Consider the following 21,047-nt stretch of genomic DNA (forward strand, 5'->3'; position numbering starts at 1 on the left):
CGTTCAAATTTATCTCGGGTGCAAAAAGGAACTTACCATAATTATTATAATAAAACCTGTGATTAAAGAATCAAGAATATAATTATGCTAAATGCATAAACCTTTTAGATCTTATTTTCTACCAAGCTAAACCAAGCTGGACTTACAATCCCTCATAATATTAGTTCAATAACCCCAAGAAAGCGGCAGGCTCAGCTCTAATTGTAAACATAAATTTATACAAGGAATAATTTTGAAGGATTTTCAACTTCAAAGTATGTTGAACTCGGCCTAAAATCAAATCTGAAATTTTTCCTATAAATATACAAGGGTGACATGTTAATGAAAACCCTAGACGCTTCCAAACTCAAGTTTTTAATACTAAAAAACTTCTTCTGTATATCTTCTTGTATTTTTATTTATTTTCCTAAAAATTCATAAAGCTAGAAATTAGGTGTAACTTTTGCCTGAATCGGCTCTAAACGTAAATGCATTTCTCTGGCGTCGTTTTTGTTTTAGTAAAGTTAAACGTTTTTCTTTTTTTTTTAGTTACAAAACAAACACATTTTAGGGGAAGTATTAAACTACTTTCTACCGAATCTAATTAAATTTTTAAATTGCAACACATCAATCTGATTGTGGAAGTCGCGATGATGCATCTCTCTAAATCAATTAGTTTGGCAGTGAACTGTTTGATTGTGATGTGCCTGCTCGCGGCACAATTAATTTTCGGCGGATACAGCGAGAGTCCTTTGATCGATCACTAGGCGAAGCAAACAGCGCCGATTTCGATCCAAAAACTCGAGTCGTCGCCGCCTAGGTCCCTGGACGCTAAGTCGACAATTGGCAGCCGCGCCGATTTGTCCGTTTTGTACGAAATGACCGTCTTCTTCCAAGTTCCGTCTTTGACCTGAAATTCAAATTGCGAAAGTAACAAATGCAATTTCGATAAGCGCCGAGATTAGCAAATTTTTGAGGCCATCCATGCGGGAAACGTGCAACGCGGAACGTGACCCATATTGAAATGAGCACCGAATCGTGTGCAAAATAGTATGAAAAATGATCCCCCCATGGCATATTTCTAGTCTGTAGTGATCTCCTGTAGTTTATGCAACCCGCACAAATTTACGCGCACTTCGAGTAAAAAAAGAGAATTTATAAGTGGATCAAGACTACATTTGTTGCGCTTGATGAAATTTTTTAACGTTAATGAAGAATTCAAATATGAGAACAATTTCGTTTATAAGAGAAACAACTTTTATATGAATAATGAAAATTATGAAAACCAAATCTCATGTTCCATGAAATAGATTTAAGTATTTGGATCTGATGAAGTATTTCCATGTAAACAACTTTACATTTATTAATTATAAAAAGAAAATTATTTATTCTAACATTTAACAACTATTTTTTAAGATTTAAAAAATAGAAAAAATGTGTATAATATTAAAGTTGAATCTAATTGATTAATCAAAACGTTCAGTTGCGTGAGGATTTTAAAAATTAATCATAAGAAACAAAAAGTTACTGAAGTTCATAGCTCAAATTTATGTAATGAAATAATTATTAATTGAAAAAAAAATCCTTACAAATCAGATTTGGTTTTCAAATTTTTTCGAAAACGCTTTTTCCGCTTTTTTTGTTCAAAATCTTTGCAAAAATCTTTATCCTTTATCTTGGTGTGAATTGGTTCACACAATTTCAAATTACTCTTATAATTTTTGAGCAAGTGGAGTGTTTTAAGATTTGAAACATGCTGCCCGGCGCACCTTGCACTCGTCCTCGAGGACGTCGTATCGGAGCCTCTGGTTGCCCCTAGGCAAAATCTCGCCGTCGTTCCATCCCATCAACTTGACACCTTTTCTGTGCGTTTTTTTGTCTGCGTCGTAGTAGGCCACCGAGTTCTTGCAATGGTACGTTAGATTTTGGGATGCAGATGAGCTGAGCAGTTGCAAGAAGCCGATCTGATTGCTGTCCGCTTTGTAAGTCATCTGAAAGTGATTTCGGAATTCAAGGCTCCGCACGTCAGTGCTAGAATTATCAATGCATGTATGTGTTCGCAACATGTGCGGGAATAATTTTGAAATTGTATTGGGTAGTAGAAAGTGAGACAGAAACGTGACTGAAATCTGCCAATAATAAATCGACCTTCATTCCCTGCGGCATGTCGCCCAGCCACATCTCCGTTTCTCTGCCTTTGTACGAGATTTCGGCCGACTTTGACGGGCTCGGGTAGATGCAGGTGGCACGCTCGGTCATGTCGCAGTACACGAGGATCGCGTCCCGCGGGTCACCTTCGTTCGGATCGACCCAGTAGTCACCTTCAAACAAGTCAAAGAGGTCACATTTAGTTAATGCGAGTTGCATTATACAAAATCAAAGAGTAGTGAAGCGAAAATCGTCAAAGTCAAGGCGATATTCAAATATAAAAATGATATAATAAGAGAGTTTGCAATTTGCATTAAATAACACGCAGTACTTTTTCGACTTTGTCGGTAATTTTTTGTGTTTGAATAACGTCAATGAGTGCGACTTATGGAAATGATTCTTGTCACGGACACATTCTTTACGCAACCACAAGTAGCACAAAAACTTTTTGGCATAATATTCCGATTTGTCACTAAATTTGCACCTGAAGCGTTTGATAATCTGTTTTTGTTTTTTAACATCACTAAATATTTAAATGTTTCATTCAGTAAAAAATAATTCATTTTCGTGCATTCAATTTAAATAATTATCCAAAAATTATTGGATTTTTTTTTATAATTCTCACCGCTTTCTTTTGTGGGATAAGCAATCGCCAAATCGCGGCAAGTCCTCGCCGGTGCAGTTTTGTCGCCGTCGGGGTTCTTGAAACGTTCAAAAGACTTTTTGAGCTGTTCGAAAGCCTTTTCCACCAATTTTTTCCTCTCGTCTTCAGAGATTTCCTTGCCAAATATTCTGACCGGCTGGTCTCCACTTGCAGAGTCAGGACCCTGCACCAAAAAGTCAATTATTTTTATTTAAATCGGTTGCAACTTAAAATAAAAATTCGCACTTTGCTGCCGAAGTTAACTTGGCTTTGCGATGACAAAAGAGCAGCTACGGTGGCTGGGTCGTATCCAAGGGATTCTCCCGGTGGACCTGGCGGACCTGCAGGTCCCACTTCACCCCTAGGACCCTGTCGCCCTTCTTCACCTTGAGTACCCCTAGGACCAGGTGGTCCGATCAAACCTTGAGGCCCTGGTGATCCGTCTCTACCCGGTGGGCCCCTAGCACCAGATTCGCCATCCTTTCCAGGTGGACCTTTTTCAAATTTTCAATCAAATTTGATTTATTAAAAAAACAACAATATTATTATTATTTTTATTAATAAAGTATTTTCTTTGAAATCCTTTATTTACTTGTATTTAAAGGAGCCAATTATTCAATTAATTAGCGCATTAAAAAAATATTGTATATATCTTCTTTTTCATAAAAATAGGTCAATACCATTCATTTGAGAAGTTGTTTTGGAATTAAAAATAGATTTCTAATATTTTTATTTTATATTACCGGTATTAATTTGTTTGAATTAATTTTTATATTATCACAAATTTAATATATATGTTATTTCAAATATTTTTTGATATTTTTTTTTTCAAATTTTTATGCTTACCGATTGGTCCGATCATGCCTTTTTCCCCAGGCGGGCCCTGAAATATTTGAAGTGGCCGTTCATTTCAGCTCGTATCAATCTTGCTCGCATGCATCGAGCATCTTTATTTTTGGCATGCTTCATGCGACGTACTGCGGCACCGGATGGGCCCTGAAGTCCCAAAAGGCCCCTGTGGCCCTTTGCACCCTTTGGTCCTGCCTCCCCGGATTCGCCCTTAGCACCCTCTGCTCCCGGAGCACCGGGTTTTCCTCTCGGCCCAATTTGACCCTCCACGCCCTGAGGACCAGTTTCTCCCTTCACGCCTCTCTCACCGGAAGGTCCCGGCGAGCCCGGCTGGCCAGCTGCACCCTAAAAATTTTATAAAATGCTCAGAATGATTTTAACTTATTAAAGTTTTACTTACCGGAAGTCCTACTGGACCCTGAGGACCTGCTTGACCAGGGCTGCCGATCGGACCTTTGTCGCCGTTTCGTCCTGCAATTCCGGGTGGACCTGGTTTGCCGGCAGGTCCTTCAGCACCAGGCTCACCATTAAGACCTAAAAATTTAAATTTTGTTAATTAAATTTATTAGCAATTAATTTTCGTTACCTGGTGGTCCCTGTGGACCGTTTAGACCTGGTGGCCCTGGCTGACCTTCCTTGCCCTGCTTTCCTGGTGCTCCATTCTCACCCTTTAAATTTTTTCAGGAATTAATATTTTTTTATTAAAATGAAAGAAGTAATTTTACTGGAGACCCTCTCGCCCCCTTGGGACCAACACCACCGCTGGGGCCCGGAAGCCCAGGCAGCCCCCTTTCGCCGGATGGGCCCTGTGGCCCTCTAGCACCAGGTGGCCCTTTCGAACCAGCAGAACCTAGTACAAAAAATTAAGAAATTATACCCCTTGCAAAACAAAACTATTTATTCATCGCGGTTGACGCGCGAGAGAGATGCACAAAGTCAAACGTTGAAGTGAAAACAAATCGTATGCTAAGTTATTTTTTTAACTGACGTCATTCGGCCAGACAATGTCGAGATGGACTTAATTATTTTATATAAAAAGCAGTACAAATAAGTCACCTGCTTCTCCTTTTTGGCCTTCTGCGCCCGGTGCACCTGTGAGACCCTGTGGGCCGGGGTTTCCTATTCGGCCGACCTCACCAGCGGTGCCTTTGATTCCTAAAAGACGTCACGCGACGTTGAGTGATTCGCATTACCATCAGCCGGTCTTTTACACTCATTCAAAAATTAGCATTGTTCGAACCGGCCGTATATATTTTGCATAATTAAAATAAGAAATTATACATACCTGGTGCACCCGGTGGCCCAGCCGGACCTGCAGATCCAGGGTTGCCCTTTAATTCACATGTCATGTTTAGGAATTTTGATTCGCCAAATATGTTAAAATTACCTGAAGACCCTGTTCACCTGGTCGACCCGGTGGACCCATCAATCCCGCGTCACCCCGAAGACCTTTAAAAAAATTTGCATGATTCAATATCATGTATCACTTTCTAGACGCTGATATTTTTACAACAATATATTTCCACAATATTGTTTTGTATATTTTAGAATTGTAAATTTTAGACAAATGAAATTAAAATATTTAAATTCCTCTGCATACCTGGTTCACCTCGAGCACCCTTGGCTCCGGTCAACCCAGTCAAACCCTGTGGACCGGCTTCTCCGGGGCTCCCTAATATTTACCGCGTTTATGAAATTTGCATTTAGAGATTTTTTTATTTTTTGCTTCACCAGCTGTCCCAGGATTTCCTTGGTCTCCTTTCAATCCGTAAGCACCTCTTTCTCCTTTTAAGCCGGGCAAACCGATCAGACCTTGTGGCCCGGGGAATCCCTAAAAGTCGAAAATTAAATTTCAGACACATGAATAATACATAATAATTGAGCTAGTTAAAATTGTCATTATAATTGTTCAAAAGCACCTGTAAACCAGGTGGACCCTGGGAGCCTCGTTCTCCGGGTGACCCATTTGCACCGTTTTCTCCTATAATAAAGTTTTAATTTTTATTAATTTAATATTTTTCAATTTCCAACCTCTAGTTCCTGGTGGACCCGGTTCTCCTCTTTCAGCAGGTTCTCCCGGTGGGCCCATTGGTCCGATCTGTTTTTAAATTTCGTTTTATTTTGTACTAACCATATTTCATAATTTACCATGCCTGGAGCACCCCTTTCTCCCTGTCGTCCCTGTGGACCTTCTACTCCAGGACTTCCACCGTTTCCTTTTTCACCCTTTTCACCTGCTGCACCAGGCAGGCCTCGTAATCCCGGCAACCCCTAGTAAAATTATGCCAGTAATGGGCATGGAGGAAACATAATTTTTACTTACAACAATGCCCGAAGGTCCAGAATGCCCCTTGTCACCCTTTTCACCGGATGGCCCCTAAAATTTATATTTGTATATTGAATCAGGCTCAAATTTTTTGAAATTTTCCTTACGGGCGGTCCGTCTGCTCCCTGAGCTCCGGATTCTCCTCTTGGGCCGGTACTCCCGGGTGCCCCAACAGGTCCTCTCTCGCCAGGGTATCCTCTTTCACCTCTGGAGCCAGCAGGACCAGTTAGACCCGGCGGCCCGGAAACTCCCGGTTCGCCGTCTTTTCCGGCAGCTCCCTGCAGCCCCATAGCTCCTGGCAACCCCTAAAGAATAAAATATTACTTGAAGCTCAAATATACCCTGAAATACTTATCAAATATTAAAACTAAACACCAATCATTGTTAGAAACGAAGACCCAAAAGCTTTACATTGTTATTATATCAAGAATTAATTACTTATAATTAATTATAAAATATCGCAGTCATATTTTTTCTAAGCGTTGTGGTGTCATTATTTTTTTTTTTCTTTGTAAAACGTATTGGTTGCCCTTGTCATACAGTCAAAGTTTATTTGCTTCAGATCTTGAAATTTTATTGATGAATCAAGAAATAGCACATATAATTAATGCCAGCAAAAATTTGTGAATACGCTAATAAGAAAAGATAACCATCAAATTCATGATTCTCGCCAACCTTAAAAACAGCGGTCGTTTAAAAAAATTGAATTAATAACAGAAAACAAAAAAAATCCATTAAAAACAAATACTATGCAATGATTTCTCTCTTATCAAAATCGCGTATAAACACGAATTACACCACTTTATTGTCCGCTAAAAAAGTATAATAATTATTAATATCTTATTCTGATAAATAGTAGTACTACAAAGAACGAAGTTGATTGTTGAGCCAGGCTGTGATATAAATGAACAGTAAAGGAAATTTGAAAACTCGTCTACACAAAATAATAAAATGGTTACGTTTTTTATAAGTAATAATAAATAGTGAAATTAATTTTGTCAACAATGAAATCGGTATTATTTGAAAAACAAATTAATAAAAGTTGGTAATTTATAGTAAGTCGGAAAAAAATAAGAAATTTCTATATTTTAAGCTATGGCCTTTAAAAGCATTCAGATGCACTCGCAAAATAACTTGCTTTCATATTACGCACACAAAAACTAGATCCAAAATGATCAAAATTGTGCAAATATTCAGTGTTTCTCCTCAATTTAATTCACCACGTGAGCAAAAAGAGATAATCAAACGTTAGTTTAGTACGCATATTGAACTAAACGATTGGAATATCAAAATACAAAATCTGTAGGACCAATTTATATCTGCTTAATTGTACATAAATGTCACTTACCTGGAATCCTCTCGCGCCGGGTGGACCAGGTGGGCCTCTATCACCGTCAGCACCTCTAGGGCCAGGAAGGCCCTGAATTCCAGGTGCTCCCTCCTTTCCAGCGTCTCCTCTCGGCCCCGAAGGCCCCGGTGCCCCGACATCGCCGTCTTTTCCCGCCTCACCCTACAAACGGTGCATGTTTTGTGAAGATCATAAAAATTATATAATTACTCACCGGGATCCCCTTATCTCCGGGGAGCCCGACAGGACCTATAGGGCCCTGGATCCCTTGCAAGCCCTGTTCACCAGGTTTTCCGTCCGCGCCAGGAAGCCCTCTTTCTCCACTATTACCTACAATCATCAAAAGTTAATCTTTGTTTTTAATTAATTATATTTTTTTACCTGGTTTTCCTGCAGGCCCTGATTTCCCTGGTGGGCCTCGCAATCCCTAGATTTAATTTCAACGAGTGAAAATTTTAACTAATTTAATTTGATTCAAACCTGCTGGCCCGGGGGTCCAGGCCGCCCTGCATCTCCGTTTGTGCCTTTTTGACCTTGCGGACCAATCGGGCCCTTATCGCCAGCGTGACCTTTTCATTTTTAAATTAGAACGTGATTTCAATTTATTTTTTAGTCACCTTTTGGTCCCGGGGGGCCGTCAATACCAGGCAATCCTCTTCCGCCACTTGGTCCCCGCTCACCTGCAGGTCCGGGTGGTCCGGGCGGCCCATCAGTTCCTACAAAGTAAATTTAGAGCTTATTTAATCCAATAATATTTTTACTTAAAATTATTCAACTGTGTGTTATAAAAACAAGATAGGTCGTTTGTATTGAAAAAATGACAATGAACAAAAAATGAAAAGCACCACATAATATTCCGAAGGGCAAAAAGTTAATTGATTTCATATTATACTATTGGTTGTGTGCCGCAGCCGAGTCAATGTCAGGCGTTGTAGCAGACGTCTGTTAGTTATGTGTTCTTAATAATATTTCATTTTTTCTTACTTGAGGTGAATAATAAAAATGACAACTAAGGAATAACTTTAATGGAACTTTTTCTGATAATTTACCTCTTTTGCCACGTTTTCCCTCTGAGCCTTGTGGACCAGGTGTGCCCCTCGGACCAGGAGCTCCAGCTGAAAAATTTATAAAAAAAAAAAAAAATATTTACATGCGAGTTCAAAGTAAATTTTTAAATAATCCGATTGTATTTAAAACCTAAAAACATTGACAATGTTAGATTATTTACCTTCGCCCTTCATGCCTGCGTCACCTTTGAATCCCCTCTCACCAGATATTCCCTTGAAATAAGATTTAGATTTATAACATTTATTATTTATAAAATGTAATAACGAATAAAATATGAACGCATATTATAATAATACCGGTGCCCCCTTTGCTCCAGCAGGGCCAGGGCTGCCGGCATTTCCAGGCTGCCCCCTCGCACCAGGAAACCCTAAAAATTTTAAATTAATTTTTTTTTCTTTTTAATTTGAACTTTTTACCTGGTGGACCGGGTGGACCTGCAGACCCTTGGCTTCCTTTTTCTCCAGGGTTACCGTCTTTACCGGCAGGGCCTTGCTGCCCCGCCTCACCGTGCAGTCCAGGTCGACCAGATTCTCCTCGCGGGCCCTGCAGACCGGCGCTGCCTTTAGGCCCAGAAGCTCCCTGGTCGCCTTTCATCCCTGGTGACCCCGGAAACCCTGGTGCGCCAGGTTTGCCTATTTCACCCTGTAGAAATCAGTTTTAGCCAAAAATAAGTCAGGTTCAACGATCCGCAATATTGGAGTTTATTTTTACTTTTTAGGTTAGAGACATAAAATTAACTTTAAATTTATGATTGAGTTACTACTAAATTAACTCACAGGCGCTCCAGGTGGACCCGCAATTCCGTCAATGCCGCGTAGACCAGGTGGCCCTGTAACATTAATTTTAAGTAAATTATTTAAATTATTAGGAAGATTACCTGGTGGACCTTCGCGTCCTCGTTCTCCTCTTGTTCCTGCAGGACCCATCGGTCCCATGGGGCCGACCTGCCCAGGTGCACCTTAAAATTTGCATTTTAAATCAATTTTGTGGACATTTAGTTATTCAAAGATATGCTGAAATTTTTAATTTTAACGTTGTGTTTTTGTTAAGCACAGATAATTATACAACAATTCAAAGAACGTGGCACACAATAGGAGAGTAATTGATGTTTTACAGCTTGATTAGTTTGAAGATACTCATTCAGTGAGAGGGAGAGAAAAAATAGACAAAATAAAATTACTTTCAATATTAATAATAATATTGTAAACATTTTTCGTTACTTTTGAATAATGTGTTTTTAAAAAATAAGGCGGAAGTTAATAGGAAAAACTTTTTAATATTACTCTATTACATTTTCATTGAAAAAGTCAATGCCGATTATTGAAATATTAAGAAAGAAGAGAATAATTTAAAAATTCCAGACTGATTTAATATATTTATCTGTAATAGCTGGTTGTTTATTTTGATATAAAATAGTTACATACTTTGTTTAGGTTTAATATTTAAAGTATCTTTTCTTACCTTATTTTCAATTAAATTTCAAATTTATAAAAACAATAGTGGAAGTTTCTGTTATTCACATTAACAGTAAGAGCTAACAAAACCCGTTCATTGTTTTTGTATTTCCATTGCTAGTTATCGGTATATCATAAGGTCGATAAAAATACACGTCATGTGGACATTATTTGTTTGAAATAATTACCTGGTGATCCTTTTTCTCCATCTTTTCCTTGCTCCCCTTTAGCACCATCAATTCCAGGGAATCCCCGATGACCTTTTAGTGTTAAAATATGAATAAATTATTGCCCCTTGCCCAATGTAGAGTACAAATTCCAAGTAAAATTTACCTTTCACTCCTGGGAGACCAGGCATCCCCGGCATCCCTCTCTGACCGACGGGTCCTGGTGCACCGATGCTGCCTGCCTCACCGTCCTCACCCGACTCGCCCTTCAAAGTAAAATTTTCAGGAGCGATTCTGATTGAAAATGCGCGGTGATCAAAAAGAATAAAAAAAAAAACCCAACTTGGACTGATGCATAGCTCTTAAATTTTCAGCGCGAAAAAATTCAGTACCTCCAAAGTAGAAAATTTGTGTTTAGAGTATTCTTAAAATAAAATTAAAGCTTCTTGTCGTTTCAAACAGCTTCTGACATAAAATTTTATGCTGAAAAACCGCTGCAGACACCAAAGGTCAAAGTTAGAGGTCAACTGGAAAGGTGATCCTTGAGCAAAAAAGTCAATGTTATGAAATTTTGCACTTCTAATATTTTTGTATTTCATTTTCAAAATGAATTTATTTATGCATTAGTCATTTAAAATTTTGGAGGGGTGCATTTTATTTTTGAGAAATTAAGCCCCTAACTGATGTTGCAAGTAAAATTTTATCCCCTATTGCCAACAACAAGTTAAATGAGCAGGTTTAAAGATTTCTCAAAAAGAAAAAACCTTTTAAATTTACTTGTTTACTTATTTTCTGCTGATGTTTCAACAAACAAATCTGGATGTAGTTATTTTGATTTTTTATCCCAGCGAAATATGACCTAGTCATTTTCTTTCAAGGCTTCAAAATTCAAAATTTGTTTAGCGTTAAAAGTTAAACCAGTAACTAATAAGCAATCCGAAAAATATTTGCCGGTTCTAGATTGTTGTGATCTGAATAATGGTCATGTAACTCGTCCCTGGACTTGTTCTTGAACATTATTAGAAAATCGAAAAATCTGCTTTTGTTTCGTCTTAATTCGTCCCATCGTCCCTCACATTCAGTTTCATTTTGTTACTCTCTCATTTGCAGAGCGAAAAAAATAGAATTTTTTTCGTGTTTATTGTATTCAGCCTTCATCACCGTCAGCAGTTTGATTTTAAATTGAACATTTTAATACGCGCAAATTCTGTCGCATTTTCTGTCCTTGGCCGTGTTTGTTACTCACGTTTGCTCATTGCTGCAGAAAAAATTAGCATATGCAACCGGCAGCTCTGCTGTGTCTAACGTGATGCATAATTCCATAATAATGTGGCTCTCGTGCGTACGCGGTTTGTTTAATCGCACAATTTGTTATTGTCAATATCAAATTAATTGAATATGTGTTTAAATTGCATAAAGCTATTTATATAGGTATAAGGCTGATTCTAGAGTGACCGCAACTAATTGCAAGAAGAGATTGAAAGTATTGTGATAAAAACTTACATCCTTACCGGGGAGCCCCGGGAGCCCCCGAGGACCCGCCTGACCAGCTGGACCAGTAGGCCCTGGCTCACCGATTTCACCCCTAGACCCTGAATAGCCCTGTGGCCCTGGTGGACCAGGTGAACCTTGAATAATAGATTAAAATATAAATAAAATATAAAGAAGTATAAATAACAATCGAAAGAAAAAGTTACAAAACCAATTTACCTGGTGGTCCTCTCGGTCCAACTGGCCCGACTTGTGCTTGCAAGTATTGAAATGGTTCTGGAAAACTGGGGCCTTTATCTGCACTTGTTTGCTGCTGCATTGAAAGTTGCTGGAGGTAGCTTGAAACCTAAATTCATCAACTTGATTAAAAAAGAAAAATTATTTGCTTTAAATGAATTACATCTGGTGTAGGACCTGGTGGGCCTGGTGAGCCGGGAGTTCCTAAAACCAACCATACATCAGTTTATTTTGGCTTTAATTTTTTAATATTTGATTTCCTACCGGGGATTCCAGGTGCACCGGGGTGGCCGGAATCTCCAGGTCGACCCTGTTCTCCCTGTGGACCGGTATCGCCCTAAAGTTTTTAGTTTTGTAAAATCACATAAATTTTCAAGTTAATTTTGCTCTACTCTTTGTCCCGGAAAACCAGATACGTCCGTTCTCGGCCCTTCATTGCTCTCCCCAGGCTAATAAAAATTTACATTGATTAGATTATTTTACTCGAAAATCGAGATCCTACCGTTCCATCTGGACGATCATCATCTGGCTCTAGATTTAAATTCAGCGATTAAAAATGTTTAAAATTGTTTTTGTTTGATTACCAGCACAAACGGAGCAGCACCCGCCTAGTGGAATGTACTGATCTCCAGGGCAGTCGATTTCAGGACATACAATCCCCTCACAGTCGTTTTCTGTTATTAAAATTTGATAATTTTCCTCGTAATTAATCAAAACGGCAAACCTTTTGAGCATCCCTCGCGTTGGCTGCACTCGACTGTGCCTTCTTCGCACATGCAAGTGGTGCACTTGTCCGGCTGCCAAGTTTCACCATCTTTATGCGGCTGCCCCTCGAATATGCAACCTGGTGGCTCGGCTGAATTTGGAATATAATTTTAAGACTTTATTTAATTTAGATAAAGAACAGAATTACGAGTGATTCCTGGCTCGGTCTCAACGGTGGTTGTCCCCTGAGTTGTTGTTGATGTTGTTGTTGTCGTGGAGGGTGTTGTCACCACTGCAGGTCGAGCCGTCGGTCTTGGTGGTTGCGGAGATGATCTACCTGGATGGGCAGATAAAATGAAAATGAGATTTAAAAAAAATTATAGAAATGAAATATGTACCTGGTTGAGTAGGAGGAGGACCTCTTGAAGGTGACTGAGGGCCCTCGCGAGCTTTAAATAAATTATTTTCAATAATTTATCTATTCTTTCATTTGCTCTCAAACAAATGTTTTTGTAAAAAATGTAAAATATAACTTTCGTTACTCTTACAATTAGCATTAGAATTTTGAATTGATCTACATTAATTTCAATGTGCTTTATGAGTGAAAAATTGAATTCATTGAGTGTTGACGTAATAGAGGAGTCAGAAAATTAGAAATTATGGTAGTCGAGCCGGCGAGAGGAGAGCGTTTTTCTTTTCTGTTTGTAATCAAGGGGGTCACTCCTCAAGATTGATCTCTGCTCTCGGCGCCTGACTGCACCGAAAAAAACAAACACGCTCTCCTTTTGCTCATTCTTTATTCTCAGTGGCTAATTCGATGACTAACAATAAAAGGCACACACAACTGACTCGTGTGCAGCCATTTCCATCAACGCCAATTGAGAGATTATGTAAAATTAGCGGACCTGTCCGTTGAAATTCAATTGCGCCCTGGGAATCTGCATTTTAATTATGCAACGCGGCACACAGTGCATTCACATCGCGTCTCGCAGCCTTTATTTAATGATGGCGCATCGTGGTAAATTAATCATTTACTTATTAAATTAAAAAAGCGAACCCATACCAGAATAATATTTTATTAATATTTAGCTTCAATTTTTTCACACCTCTTTGGTAACATTGTTAAATTTTCTTCACTTTTAAATATTTTATATAAGAGAATAATTTTATCTCTGGTTTGACGCAGACAGAAATTATGTTAAACCCGTTCCAAAATTATTAGCGATGTAAATTTAAAATTCAGCAAAAAAACGGTCAGTAAAAGGGCACAAAATTTGAATATTTCGTGAAGACGTACGCGGCTTAATTTTATGTTTTATTCAAAGTCATCTCAACAAAATCCCCGTCACTGAAATGTAGGTTATACGCAGTGTCGGTCTGGCAGAAAAAAAATTATAAACGCGCTTTCTTCCTGCGAGGCCGCTTTTAGCGGGCGACTCGTGCATTTCAAGTATGAAAACGTTGAATATCAATGGGGTGAATTTGCACCGCGCGGTAAACGTGATTGCCATGTGCAGCATCACGTGGGTATAACTGTGAGAGATGGTCAGAAATGTCACTTTTCAGGAACAAAACAATTGACGCAATTCCCTAGTTGAAAAAAATTGGCGATTAAAATAAATAAAAAAAATTTACAATGCTTTAATAGAATTTGACATTTAGAATCACGATCTGATTGGGCTGCAGGATCATATTATTTTTCGGTCTCAATTTGGTTGTGGAGCGGCGTGCTGGTGTCAAAGCTGTTAACACCAGCACGGTTCCTAGCAACCGAGATGCATGTGTGGAGGGCATTGAAAAAATAAACGTTCCAGAACTCTTTTTTGTTTCTATTCTCTCGACGCTTACAAAACTACACACGAGAGATATGCGCGTTTCCAAAACGGAAGCACGGGCCTGATGGATGAAGAAAATCTGGTCCAACTCAGAAGATATCAAAAGCGTTTCCAATAAATTTAAGGCGTAATATTGAAATTGCAAAATACTTTTGATATATTAAGGTGAACTAAATCCTCCAATAGAAATAAAATAAATAAAAATTATTGTTTATTCTACTACAAAGAAAATTGAACAAATTTAATTTAAAAATGCTCTTATTTAAAAATATTTTTCACAAATTACGTCATTACATTCAGATTTTATTTATACACTTTGTTTCATGAAATTTTAAATTTTTGCCTTAAAGTAACAGATTTTAATTTATAATTTAATTATTTGTTTAAATTTTAAATGATCTTAAATTATTAACCTAGACGCGTACTTCTTACCTCCTCCACCAACTGGCGGCGGTTGTCCGTTGTTGTCTTCGTACTCGTCGTAATACTCGCTGTACTCGTACTCGTAATTCTCGCCATTGTTATTTCCGTTGGCCCCCTGTCGCTTTTTGGCCTGGGCGACGGCCACACAGGCCAGCAGCAGCAGCGGCAGCAGGAGCCACGGAGGACTCCTCATGGTGCCAGCGACTGCGGCCCGTCTGGCAGCAGCCACTTGGCGGCCCAAGTGCATCCTCACGGCAGGGTGGGGAACATGCTGTACATCACACGAACAGCCCTTTTTTGCATACGTGACACTCTTTTTAACTGAAAAAGTATATGACGTGTGTCCGTCTCTCATTGTTTATTTTATTATGTTAGCCAACTTTTAAAAGTCAAACGGAGAGTCGCAATGGAAAAAAGAATGTATTATAAATTTATCATAAAACGGAGACAAATCTGTCCTCGGGGGCTGTGATATAATTTTGATGTGTTCCACATTTTTTTACTTTTCGACCTTCAAATTTTTCTTGATTTTTACTGACTACATCACTGAAAAAACTGTCAGGATTTTTTTTTTAAATTTATATATTTATAATCATAATAAAATCGCTTATCTTTCTTTACAGTGAAAAACGTCCTACAACGTACTTTTTGCCCTTTAATTGTTTTAAGGTCACGTTTTATAAATAAAAAAAGTAATTTATTCACTTGACTCTATTTTACAAAAGGAAACTTTTTGCGTCGTTAACAAATAATCTTAATTTGATTTTTATAATTTCTTCTTATTATTGGAGATGTAGAGAAAGAAAAATAACAGGCGGAAATTTTTTGAAAGACGACCTGTTTGACATCTGTGTAGGTTAGGTTGCATAAAAACGATTCGAGTACATTTTTTTACAATATATTATAACTCAACTGACGTACAACTTGCGACCTTTGAAATTGAAAAAAAGTAAGATATATTGTATCACACAATTTAAATAATTATCGTAACTTTGCCAAAGAGAAAATATTTCAGCGAAAATTTTGAATTTTTCCTAAAATAATTACATGAGGGTTTTATTTATTTTATTGTTATGGAAATCATGAGTGGTTGTTAAGTTATTTTTTCTATTTACTTGTTGACTGATGTGTTATAAACAATTCAGGGCACTTCAATAAATGGCGTTTTTGCAGCCACCCGCGCATCGGTCGCTTTGATACTTTTAACACATCACTCTCATTGTTCGTTCGCCTTTCAAAGAATTCCGCTCGCCCCGTATCTCAATCATCAGCGACGCGAAAATTTGCGCTCGTAAAATTCTCAAGAAGTGCATGCAGTGGCGTGGCAACCTCTCTGTCTGCTGCTGGTCCAACGCAAAAAGTCTGATTCAAACACACAGCGGATCCTATGTGTATAATAAAGGAGCAATTAAAGCTCTCACAGACACGCTGCTCTGTTCCCTGAAGAGTCAAATCAAACAGGAAGAGCTGGTTTTCAAGAATAAATGCTACATTTATTTGCTTATTGGACGATCAATTAATTTTGAATAAATTTTGTTCAAAATCAGTCATTTGAGTAAATGACTTCCAATCATATTTGATTATGTATAAAATAAAAAATCTGCAGTTCTAGAAATAAGCGTGGATCTTTTGAAAAGATTGAAAACCAATTGTTAGAAAAAAATACTTAAAGCTGAATTGAATTGAAAGCTTATCTTAAACTAAATTTCATTTGATTTATATGTGCGAGAAAATAATAAAATCCTTAAAATTTTTTAAAACAATATAACTTTTTGTGAACTTGAATCGCAGCTTCCAAAAATAATAAATCATGAAGCTAAATTTTTCTAACAGAACTAAAGATCTTTTTATTAATGTGTAATTTTCATTCAGAGACAAAATAATATCACCCTAATTTTGACAGAAAACTTTTTATTAAACATTATGCACAAAGATTCTTCACATGAACAGTTTCCAGAATTTCAAATTATCTTCTTTAATTCTGAACAAGTCTAAAGAATATTAAACGTCAATTTCAATAACTATACGTTCGTTTTCAAAAATTACCAATAAAATTTTATAACAATTAGGAACTTAGCGTTTTGACATTTTTGACCAAAGTTTAGTCACTGTCAATGAACTGAAAAATGCTCTGAGATCGAGCAGCAACTGATTTCGGCTAGAGGCTTGATTAATGCTCGATTACGTCATTTCATCGCCAGCATGATGAAGAAAACAGGCAGCGGCGCTGATACAAGAAGCTTCCATGCGTGGCTGGAAAAAAAACAACGAAATTCGGTGCGAGATTACAAATGGGCCGCGAAAGCTCTCTCGGATGGAAGAACCATCTGCGAATTGACCTTGGCAGGCACAAGTGTGCAAAAACACATTCAAAGAGCGTCTCGGAAGGAGCGTTAAATTTTGAAAAATGCATTCGATTGGCCCTCTTTTAATTAGGGCTGCTGGCTGCCCACGACAAAGAGGTGCGGGCTTTTCTCCGAGTCGACGTTGCGGACGTTTGGTGCCGCCTTGGCAGGCGCCGCGTTGATTACAGCCACCGTGTTTGATTTAGCGCGCGCTGCCGCCTCCAAATTTTCCGCCGCGCCCCCCGAGTTGGGGTGCGTGTTGCGAATGTGCCTTTCCAGGTTGTCTTTTCGCCGCACGGAAATTTCACACACAGGGCACTTGAACTGCTTCTTTTCTGAAAAAAAAATCATTAAAATTAAACAAATTAAATTAAAAAGAAAAATAATTGCAATTTTTTATGGGGATAATGTATTTTTGCTCTTTATTATTAATTGAAAAAAATCAAATTACTTGGTAATTTTTTTAAATCCCGGCTTCTGTCTGCTTAAGTCTATAATTGGTTTATTTTTTACTTTTTTTATAATTTTATTTATTCATTGTGCAATAATAACAGGTGGACAACTACAAAATTGTAAATATTTGGTTTTGGAGATATTTTATATATCCTCCATTATTTTAAATTTTAACTGTTATAAATCATTCCAAAGTGCCTTTGATTGAAGTAAATGAAAGTGACGTTGTTAGAAACTTAATCTATTAAATACTTAAATTAACGTCCGTATTTTGCCGATTTGTGCGCGAAGTAAGCGCCATTCGTTCAGTGTGGTAAAGAAGCACGCTGTCGCCGATCGAAGCGCGCTGTGTGGTTGTGTGCCTAAAGTGGCTGCTTGGCACTCGAATGCCGCGTCGAACTTTGCCGCAACAAGCGTGTGTAGTATCAGGATCGCATAAATGCTCAGTGGGTTGCGCGTTGAAAATTCCTCAAAATTTTCCCTAATTTTGTGGCAAATCGATACAAGAAGTTTACGATTTGGAATTAATAATAATTGTTTATAATTTTGGCTCATCGCATCTTAATTCGCAATTTAGTCTGCCATGATATTTTAAAAAATATTTTTACTTGTCAATTTTTATCGAATGTGTAACTTTTTGTTCGGTTTGTAAGAGGACCAGGCATTTCTGAACAGGATTTAGTTAATTTCGTCGGAAATGAATATTCCTAATGCATTAGAAACTGAGAAAAAGTAAAAAATCTAATTCTTTAAGTAATATGTGAAAGTTTGATTCTAATTTTGGTGCTTTGGTCAGTTTGTATTGATAAAAAGTTCTCATTTCTGCTGTGGCCAGCAGTTGAACGGTTGGTATGGTTACAGTCAAGGCAGCTCAATGTCCTCAGCATGACAATGTTGCCCACCGGCGTGCCAGGCCAACATGAATCTGTAGAGCGCTCGAACGACGGTCGCCCTCGGGGAGGAGCGCCGAGTGCCCAGAGTGCCTGCGTCCGCGTCTCTTTGGTACCCAAAGTGACCGGCGTGATGGCGCAGTGAGATCCGCACTGCACAGCCAGCATGAATCGGTAGAGGGTCTCACCGGGGAGAAATAATTATTGTCACTCCGGCCTCAACATTTCAATAATAATCAGAGCAAAATTCGCCTTAAAATTTCTGACCATGTAAAAATTTAAAATAACTTAACAAATATCTGCTCTAATCATAAAATATTTCAATTTGCAAAATTTATTTGATTGTGAAGATATTTTGAGGATTTGATATATTTCGTTATCTCTTAGGGAGACTTTTGATGAAATCTCAATAGTTTGATTGGAAAATGAGGAGTTTCTATACCACACAGTGTAACTGATTGTTATATTTTGGGGTAAAATTCATTACTAAAAAAAATATAGCACCTAGTTTTCCACACCGATTGCGAGTCTAAAAAACGCCAACAAGGCCTTGTCATGACCTGACACCTGTCCAAAATAATCAATTCTTTCTAATAAAAAGTTTATATATTTTGAGAAGCTATTGCATTGAAATAATTTTTTTTTTCAATATCATAAGTACCTGAATGCACAGCCATGTGCCTGCCCAGGTCTCTCTTCAGACGAAAAGCCTTATCACACAATCTACAAACATGGTCCCTGCGTCTTGTGTGGATCAATTTGTGATGGGCCAATGTATTGACAAAGCCGAAGCTTTTGCCACAAATGTCACACATGTACGGTCTGTCCTCTGCAATCAGTTTTAGCATTTGCAATTTTTGTCGCTCAAAATTATTCTTTTTCCTACTTGTGTGCACAACCATGTGCTTCTTCAGGTTGCTGATTTCTTTGAACTTCTTCTCGCATTTGGTGCAAGAGAAGGCACGCTCGTCAGTGTGAACTGAGCTGTGCTTGGTCAAAGCATTGTGGTCTCGGAAACCTTTGCCGCACAATTCGCAGCAATACGGTCTTTCGCCTGGTTAATTTCAGGAAATTTTTTCAATTTTTTTTTACCAGTAAAATATAATTTGATTAGAAATTCACCTGTGTGAAGCATCATGTGGCGTCGCAGTTTTCCTTTTTGAGCAAAATCTTTTCTGCAATAAACACACACAAATGGTCGTTTTCCTGCAAAATTAAAATAAAAATGCAAATAACCAAGAGAAGCTTAATACATTTTATGTTTTACTAACCAGAATGAGATCGAATGTGAATTTTGTAATGTGTTATGGAAATGAACCCTTTCCCGCACTGCATGCACTCGAACGGCTTCTCTGTACTACCACAAGATATGTGATAATGGACATTGGCTCTGCTCGAAAAACTCCTTTTGCAGACATCACAGCTGTATGACTTTTTCACACCTGCATATGGAAAAAAAATTAACAGGTTAAAATATCCCAAAAAAACATCTCGAGAATAAAATTACCTTCTTGGACTTTTATGTGACCAGGCAGAGGCTCAGCCTTTTTTCCTCTTTTCTTTTTGTCAGTTGGCTCTGTAGATTTTTCTATAACTTCGGGAGAAACTTGAACGGCCGCCTCTTTTACATTCCCAATACGCAAAGCACTGGCTTGTGTTTGCTGGGATGAATCAACTTCCGGTCCCGGTTGCTTAGATTGCTCCTCTTTAGCTTCTGGAGGTGCACTAGCAAATCTTCTTTCCAGGACCTGCTTTTGTCCGTTTAAATCGATTTTTGGAAAACGAAGACTTTTCTTGAAGGGTAACGAAGCAGTCTTCTCGCTCGGCAGTCTCTCGAACATCACCTCAGGACTCTTGTCTCGAATCAAAGGTGGAACGGGGCTCTCTCCACTTTTCAGGTCCAACGGTTGTTGCTGCTGTCCAATCGGAATTTCATTTCTCATTTCAACAACTGACGACCTCGACCATGTGTCAGGTCCCCTGCTATGGTGGACATCGGTCGGCTCAGGGCTGATTATTCTCTGATCGACGAAGTTTTGTTCAAAGTAGTTTTCAATGACTGGAGGTCGAAGTTCGCTGAATCCTGACGAATTATAATAATTAATGCCATAAAAATAAATTTCCAACGAAATTTTTAAAATACTTTTTTGTTCTTCATTTTGTCTGCATTCAAAACATCCAGACTCCTCGTTCAGCAGGCACATCCTGCACTTTGTGTGACCACAGGCATCCTGGACAAGACGGTTTTGTTTGTTGTTGATGGGCAGTTTGCATTTAGGACAAGATTCCCCGCCAGCAATAGGTTCTCCGCCTAAATAATTTTTATTTGTATTTTTTGTCAAAAGCCGAGTGCAAAAAAAATTACCAGTATTCGCAGAGGTGTGTTCTGCGATTCGGTGAAAGGTCAGGTCGTGCGCCTGGGGCTGCTGCCTCTGCGACCCTTGAAAGCCCTCCGGAGAAATTATTACCGACATGTCACAGGGCGTTCATGCATTTATTTCAGATAATATCTGCTTCTTCAGCAAAGGAGTTTTTGTCACTTCAAAAAATAAACAAAACATCGCTCCAGCCCAGACGTCTGCGACTGCCGCGACGCGACGACGGCAGTTTTGAGAAATAAGAAATTGTGCATTAAATTTTTTTTCGCACTCGGCGGCGCGCGGCAAATAAATGAATATTGAAAATA

General features: G+C 38.4%; 2 protein-coding genes across 2 annotated transcripts; both read right to left on the reverse strand.

Moving 5' to 3' along the window:
- Positions 1 to 338: 338 nt before the first annotated feature.
- LOC132205032 (collagen alpha-1(I) chain-like) lies at positions 339 to 14,941 on the reverse strand. The gene is made up of 44 exons (XM_059633850.1): positions 14,683 to 14,941; positions 12,814 to 12,864; positions 12,624 to 12,752; positions 12,435 to 12,566; positions 12,295 to 12,384; positions 12,213 to 12,241; positions 12,103 to 12,159; positions 11,975 to 12,047; positions 11,874 to 11,914; positions 11,693 to 11,819; positions 11,486 to 11,610; positions 10,149 to 10,248; positions 10,004 to 10,075; positions 9,239 to 9,319; positions 9,138 to 9,190; positions 8,778 to 9,003; positions 8,658 to 8,728; positions 8,522 to 8,573; positions 8,343 to 8,408; positions 7,911 to 8,009; positions 7,774 to 7,862; positions 7,675 to 7,720; positions 7,508 to 7,623; positions 7,294 to 7,455; positions 6,053 to 6,250; positions 5,943 to 5,996; positions 5,768 to 5,890; positions 5,651 to 5,717; positions 5,539 to 5,600; positions 5,351 to 5,450; positions 5,220 to 5,291; positions 5,007 to 5,068; positions 4,905 to 4,950; positions 4,676 to 4,774; positions 4,345 to 4,469; positions 4,206 to 4,287; positions 4,020 to 4,153; positions 3,749 to 3,964; positions 3,617 to 3,653; positions 3,017 to 3,264; positions 2,753 to 2,954; positions 2,128 to 2,300; positions 1,749 to 1,970; positions 339 to 889 (listed from the first exon to the last, which is right to left on the reverse strand). The coding sequence occupies exons 1-44, from the start codon at positions 14,918 to 14,920 to the stop codon at positions 743 to 745; spliced, it is 4,794 nt and encodes a 1,597-aa protein (XP_059489833.1). The 5' UTR covers positions 14,921 to 14,941; the 3' UTR covers positions 339 to 742.
- A 1,635-nt stretch (positions 14,942 to 16,576) lies between these two features.
- On the reverse strand, positions 16,577 to 20,947 carry LOC132203716 (zinc finger protein 684-like). Its single transcript, XM_059631685.1, has 8 exons — positions 20,727 to 20,947; positions 20,505 to 20,672; positions 19,869 to 20,444; positions 19,633 to 19,803; positions 19,484 to 19,567; positions 19,248 to 19,415; positions 19,023 to 19,190; positions 16,577 to 17,353 (listed from the first exon to the last, which is right to left on the reverse strand). The coding sequence occupies exons 1-8, from the start codon at positions 20,833 to 20,835 to the stop codon at positions 17,106 to 17,108; spliced, it is 1,692 nt and encodes a 563-aa protein (XP_059487668.1). The 5' UTR covers positions 20,836 to 20,947; the 3' UTR covers positions 16,577 to 17,105.
- Between the last annotated feature and the right edge of the window lie 100 nt (positions 20,948 to 21,047).

Source organism: Neocloeon triangulifer, unplaced genomic scaffold (genome assembly GCF_031216515.1).
Source record: "Neocloeon triangulifer isolate White Clay Creek 2 clone unplaced genomic scaffold, ASM3121651v1 ptg000002l, whole genome shotgun sequence".
Taxonomy (NCBI): domain Eukaryota; kingdom Metazoa; phylum Arthropoda; class Insecta; order Ephemeroptera; family Baetidae; genus Neocloeon; species Neocloeon triangulifer.